The sequence below is a fragment of the Rhagoletis zephyria genome, unplaced genomic scaffold, assembly GCF_001687245.7.
Source record: "Rhagoletis zephyria isolate East Lansing unplaced genomic scaffold, Rhagoletis_zephyria_1.1 Rzeph_scaffold_17000, whole genome shotgun sequence".
NCBI classification, from domain to species: Eukaryota; Metazoa; Arthropoda; class Insecta; order Diptera; family Tephritidae; genus Rhagoletis; species Rhagoletis zephyria.
In genome coordinates this window covers 1-6,031 of record NW_016174063.1, presented here as the reverse complement: position 1 = coordinate 6,031, position 6,031 = coordinate 1, and the positions used below count along the sequence as shown (strand labels likewise).

Genomic DNA, 6,031 nt, shown 5'->3' with positions numbered 1-6,031 from the left:
ATTCCAATGATTTGAACTTAATTCGGCTGAAAAAAATGGTATTCGCAATCGGAATGCAATTGCAACCAGAGTCGATTTAAGAAACCCGACAGCTAGTACGATGAAGAAATTGAAATGTATGTTAAAGAAAGTCAGAACAACAAGAAATATACATGTATATCCTGTTTTTGGCCATCCGAAAGAATTTTAAAAATTCTATAAAAATTTTTTATGTTTGAAATGCAACCGTGGACGCCAGCTGGCAGCGAAACTTGCAAATTCCTGCAAATTTGCGTTCGTGCAGAAATTTGCAAGTTTCTCAACATGAGAGAGAATTTGAGAGAATTTTTTCTTACTCTCTGATATTTTGAGTGTTGGATAATTCTTGCTGGATTTTCGACGAACAAACCTATTGTAAAAAATACTCTTCCTCATCATGCAAATGGATCGGGTACATAAAGTTCGGTTTCGCCCGAACTTATACTTCTTTACTTGTTTTCTTTAACTTCGTCCATGCGGCCGGTTGTGGATTAAATAACAACTTTAATCGAAGGTGGAAATATTAAAAAGAGCCATGCCCGTTACCCAAATAATGGCTGTTTTCGAAAATGCGAAAAGGCGATAATATTCGTGAATACGCACTCCCGTTTCGCTCGAACTTATGCTGGATTTCCACTAGGCATTACATGGCAAAAATGACAAATGACAAATTTTTGGCATTAAAAGTAATTACGTTAAGAAAAGTGTCATTAGGTTAATTTCCACATAGCATTCTTTTAAATGGCTTATATTTTTTGTCATTTCAATGCCTAGTGGAATTCCGGCATTTAATTCTTACTGTACATATTTTTCTTATAAACCTATTAACCACATTAAGAAAATAACTTCTGAAATAGTGTGTTTAAAAAAATTTTAAAGTTGAAAGCCATTTAAAAATACAAGCAACTCCTTCTAGGGAAACGTTTAAAATGAGCAACTTGTTTTCAACTCTCTTCCCTCTTTGGAAATGTATAACAACAACAATTAACGCAAAAATATGAACAGCATTATGATCGAAGCAGAAAATATTTAATAAAACGCTATGCAATACAAACAATATAAATGTAATTACCTGATCTTCAATGGTTCGATGATCTGTCTCCTGCAACCAAGTACCCAAAATTATAGAATCGTCGCCATGGCAGAGTGCGCGCAGCAAAGAGTTCGTTGTATTGGCTGGATTTTCAGAAAGCGTGAACTCGGCCACCAGCATGCGCAGCAGATGCGTGTACGATGACTCCAATGCATTAGGCGGCAGCAGCGAAAGCGTTTCATATAGCCTTAAACGGACCATAGCCGCTGGGGCCTTCAATTGCGTGCCATAGCTTTTCAATACGGGTGAGAGACTGTACAGAATACAAACAACATAAAAGAAAGGGGGGCGGGGGGTTTGATTATTTAACACCTAATTATACGACTATCCTCTATGTTTTCTATTTTTACTCACTTCACCAGCATGGCGAGCGCACTTTCGATGGGCGTAAGCAAACGCCGAGTTATATCCTCGGTCACTAGATCTGGACAATTTAGCAGGAAACTGTGCATTACTGAGAGTGCACCGGCACGACCCTCTAATGTTACTTGCCAGGTAAAAGCATCACCTCTCGCCTTCTCCGATTCGAGCTCCTTATTAGAACGTGGGAAAGAGTTACGCCATAACAACAACATACGTGGCAGTAAGCCCTTAACCACCGGCGAACCGAGCGTCATTATGGCTCCAATCAACAGCCAACCCGCTTGTGTACGATTCAGGGACATACGACTATTTTGCGAAGCGGAGCGAAGTAGTTCTTCAGCTGTGTTGAAGACCACTTTACCTTTGGTATGCGGTATGCCGAGCGGCGAATACCGCACGCTTCCCAAGATAGCAGCCAAAGCTGCACTATACCCAGATATAGCTTCTGGTGAGGAACGCATCTGCTCGATGGCGTCGACGAAACGATCGATTAACGGTGTAATTTGACTGGGCACCGCCACGCAGAAGCAGCGCAAACACCAGGCGGCCGCAAGGCGCGCTGCTGAGCACGGATGCACTAGCACTGCGCATGTTGCATCAATAGAGTTTAATGTATGATCATGCAATAAACTTTGCGCTGTGGTGCCCAAGCCGAGCACAAGCGATCCCAACTCTTGTAGCGCACATACCAATAGGTGTTGACTGAAGAGTGTTTCTTGATTCGAGTCCTTTGCATTTTCCGGATTGAAGTCGATCGAATTCATTTGCTTGGCTATAATATGTATGAGCTCCTTGCATGCGGATGTTTGCGCCTTCTCACCAAGCATTTTGCCAATAATCGAGCGAAGTATAAAGTTGATGCACTTGCGTGAATAGACAGCGTCCACATGTGACGAGGCAGCCTTTGGATTGGCCACCAAGTCGAGTACATGCATCAGAAATGTGCTTAGATTGCGTTCCAGCCATACGCTGCCCATGAATTGCACGAACACCACGTATGAGTGAGTGACACCGACACGCACCTCACGATTTACGCTCGAACTGCCTTTGATAATCTCGCCGGTGCCCTTGAGGAAGGAGACTCCACCGCGCAAAAAGCCAGACATTAATATGCCCAAGGCTTCGTCTAGTGAGACGCTGCGCGCCTGATTCTTTGATGATATGGGTTGACCCGGTTTCTTGTTTGCGCCACCTGGTGGCTGTTGCGTAAAAGCCAGCAGCGTACCAAGCAGCTTGGCGACCGCGCATCGTACCTCATAATTGCTGCCATCAAAAGCACGAAAACATAACGAAGCCAAACTCTCGAGCTCGCTTTGATAGAGGAACGGTGCGTGATTGATCATTTCGAGCACACATTTAGCAGCTGCGACACGCACTGCCATCACGCGATCCGTGAGACAATGTTTTGTTGCTTTATAAATGTCCTTGTGCACATTTGAGATGGCGGTGCCCATGCCAGCGCAAACCTAAAATGCAGAGAAATTCTTTGGTAAAGTCAAGGCACGATAAAGGAGTTTAGAAAAGTAACAAATTTAATACTAAAATATTGCATGCGCGTTTTGTTTACCTTTTCCAATGTAATCATGATTTCCGCACGAGCCTGCGATTCAGCATTGCGCAGTGTGCGTATGAGTATCTGAACCGTTTCCTCATAGGAGCGACCCATCATACGACCGAGTTTTTCGTACATCGAACCCAATACACAAATTGCAGCGCTGCAAGTAGTCAGATAAGAAAAGAAATGCGACTCATAGAAAATCATTAAAAAGTGGGAAGCAAAAGCTCGACGAGGGCTTATATTCAATACCCTCTATCTGCACTTTTCACAAAAATGAGATTCTGATACAAAAATTCACCTAAGTCTTAACTATCATCGGTAATGCTATGCTGACCTTATATAACGCTTGACAGAAGAATTTACTATTAGATTGCAAAGTCAGAATTAACATCGGTGATGACGGTCAAGTCCCAGATAGGTTCTAACATCACAAAGTAGTTTTTGTAAAATTGCAGCTAAGATAACTTACAGTTTTGTTGGTAAATAGCTGGGAGAATCATCTTTATTCTTTAGTATATCATTGCACGCATTCACCGTGTCGAACAGCATAAAAGTATCACCTACAGAGAAAAGAGTCGCCAAGCAGCTGGCTATTAATTTGCGCGTCGGTGGACCCGGTGAACCCTGAATATGCTCGGTCAATTGCTGCACCAACTTTTTTTGACATCCTTTGATGTCCGATTTCTGTGCAACTGGCAGTACTTTTTCCAAGTAGCGTAGCCATTCGAAAACAAAAACTGGTCGCTTTTGCTCGGGCAATTGTTTTAACGCCTCCTCATTGAGCGTCAAGCTATGTGATAGCTCCATTTCATCGATGTAGGGCTCTGTATCGGCTTCGTCGATGTGACTCGAATCGTGATCGTCGCTGCGGATAAATGATCTGCAAGAAAAAGTAAAAAATCTAATTACAATCAAGAACGATAGATATGCACATATTTGATCCATATATAAGAATTTTGGACTTGGACTTGGATTTTAACTATCGTCAAAAATACGTGGCATACCTTAGGAAAAGTTAACTCGAAAGAAACTCTCTCGGAAAGAAACATGTAGTATTTGACAAGATGACTTACGCTCAGAGTATGACATCTTCGGATAGGGAGGATATATTATCAATGATTAACGTAGTTTTAAACTATAAAATCTTTCCTTTCGAATAGCAGAAACTACTCTAAAAAATATTAAACAATTATCCAGAAATGGACCTTGTCTTACAACATTCGAATGCAATTGGGTATGGTTCTTGTGGGAAATGCGGTTCGATTTGCGAGGCTCTTCAATCCATGAAAGAAAGTTTGATGTCGAAAAGCTGCAGTCACAACGGCCAGCCGAAAATGTTTTTCAGCCGGCTCTCAATCCTGCTTAAGTAAACACCTTTTCATCATCAAAATACCCTGCAGCCCTTCAGAGATGGGAGCAGAGACGCCTTGAAAAAATAATAGAGAGGCAAAATGTCGTGCGAAGAACTACGGATTCAGCAAGAATGCGAATATTCTATTCAAAAAAAATACAGCAATCAAATGACTACAAGAATGGTGCCAACTCTAGCCGCCATTGAGATATTGGTATGGGAATGTGGTAAGAGACGTTAAGAGTACATTTTAGATATGGATGAACAGTCTTTAGCGCTTTTGGTACAGGCGACTTTGGGTCAATGATCACATCGCTACATTTGAACTGAACTGGGAATAGCGGAAAACGAATAGTTGTACTTGTAGTTAAGTGTCATTTAGTCAGATGAACACACACTCGCAGATTGGACCTATGATGTACATGCCGTGAGAATGAAAGTAGCCTATCCACAAAAAAATTAAACATATGAAAAAAATATGTATAATCAACGACATTTTATTGGGTGAAATCTAGATTATTACAGCTTTCTTTTGTTAGCTATGAGATCATAAATAAATTAAACGTGGGTTATAAGTAGGGCTCGGAATCTCGTGCACCAAAAAATCGAAAATTTTTAGCGCTTATACATAGCGCATTAAACATAGGAAAAAATATGTATATCAACGATATTTTGTTCGGTGAAATCTAAGAAAATTATTACAGCGTTCTTTTGCTAGCTATTAGATCATAAAGAAATTAAACGTGGGTTACTTCAGTTATAAGTAGGGCTCGGAATTTCATGCGCTGAAACATCGAAAATATGAACATTTAATGTGTACTCAAAATTCAAAAATATGCGCTATAAAGAAGAAAAATATGCAGTTAAAAGTATTTTCCTAATATTTTATTGCCGGTAACAAACAATTAGCAAGTTTGCCATTTTGATTCCACAACTCGTAAAACCGACAGCCATTTGGCAGCTTTAATGAATTTCAGTACGTCATGCAGAGAGAGGCAGCTGCACTCTAAAACATTGTGCAGGAATGGCTTGACGAGTGTCTTAAGGCTCATCCTTGCGAGGGCTGGACACTTGTACAGGAAGTGTTCGACTGTCTTTTTTGAACCAGGGTCATCGCAACTGCGACAGAACCTGTTGAAGGGCAATCCAATCCTGCAGTAAGTTTGTAGATATCGTCTCTGCTCATTCTTGAGAGAGTTTTGATTTAAGTGGGTCATAGGATACCCACAACTGCCGGGTAATCCTGTACGATCCGGTACAGTTCCCCCTCTGCTTGGCCTTGAAGTGATCAATTTCGGTCATTTTTGCGTGGGACACATTCAGTGCGGAGCCGCATCTTCCTAGTTCGTCCGCTGCCTCGTTTCCGTAAATGTTCCTATGTCCCAGGACCCATATTAGGATAGTTTTGCATTGATCAGAGGCATAGGCCAGCTCTCTCCTACAGTCCTCCACTAGTTGCGATCTAACAGAGGTACAATAGAGATCCTTAATGGCCGATTGGCTATCCGAGAAGATATTCAGATGGGCTCCGTGCATTATGGCCGCAAGAATTAAGACCGCGATCCAAGAATGAATTAAGGCCGCGCGGAAATAAATCATTTTGGTAAGTGAAGTTAGGCCGCGTTCAAAAAATGAAATTAGGCCGCCA

At 41.5% G+C, this 6,031-nt stretch overlaps 1 protein-coding gene across 1 annotated transcript; it reads right to left on the bottom strand.

The window, feature by feature from the left end:
- Positions 1–479: 479 nt before the first annotated feature.
- Positions 480–3,917, bottom strand: LOC108379673 (HEAT repeat-containing protein 5B-like). Its single transcript, XM_017636022.1, has 4 exons — positions 3,502–3,917; positions 3,042–3,189; positions 1,466–2,940; positions 480–1,364 (listed from the first exon to the last, which is right to left on the bottom strand). Exons 1-4 carry the CDS (start codon positions 3,837–3,839, stop codon positions 881–883), a joined length of 2,445 nt encoding a protein of 814 aa, XP_017491511.1. The 5' UTR covers positions 3,840–3,917; the 3' UTR covers positions 480–880.
- Positions 3,918–6,031: the final 2,114 nt, after the last annotated feature.

Excerpts from the sequence above, each read along its gene's own strand:
- LOC108379673 (XM_017636022.1), bottom strand. The coding sequence starts at position 3,839 with ATGGAGCTATCACATAGCTTGACGCTCAATGAGGAGGCGTTAAAACAA. Across the intron at positions 2,941-3,041 it reads TCATGATTACATTGGAAAAG|GTTTGCGCTGGCATGGGCAC; the intron begins GTAAACAAAACG and ends TCTGCATTTTAG. Across the intron at positions 1,365-1,465 it reads GCGCTCGCCATGCTGGTGAA|TCTCTCACCCGTATTGAAAA; the intron begins GTGAGTAAAAAT and ends TATTCTGTACAG.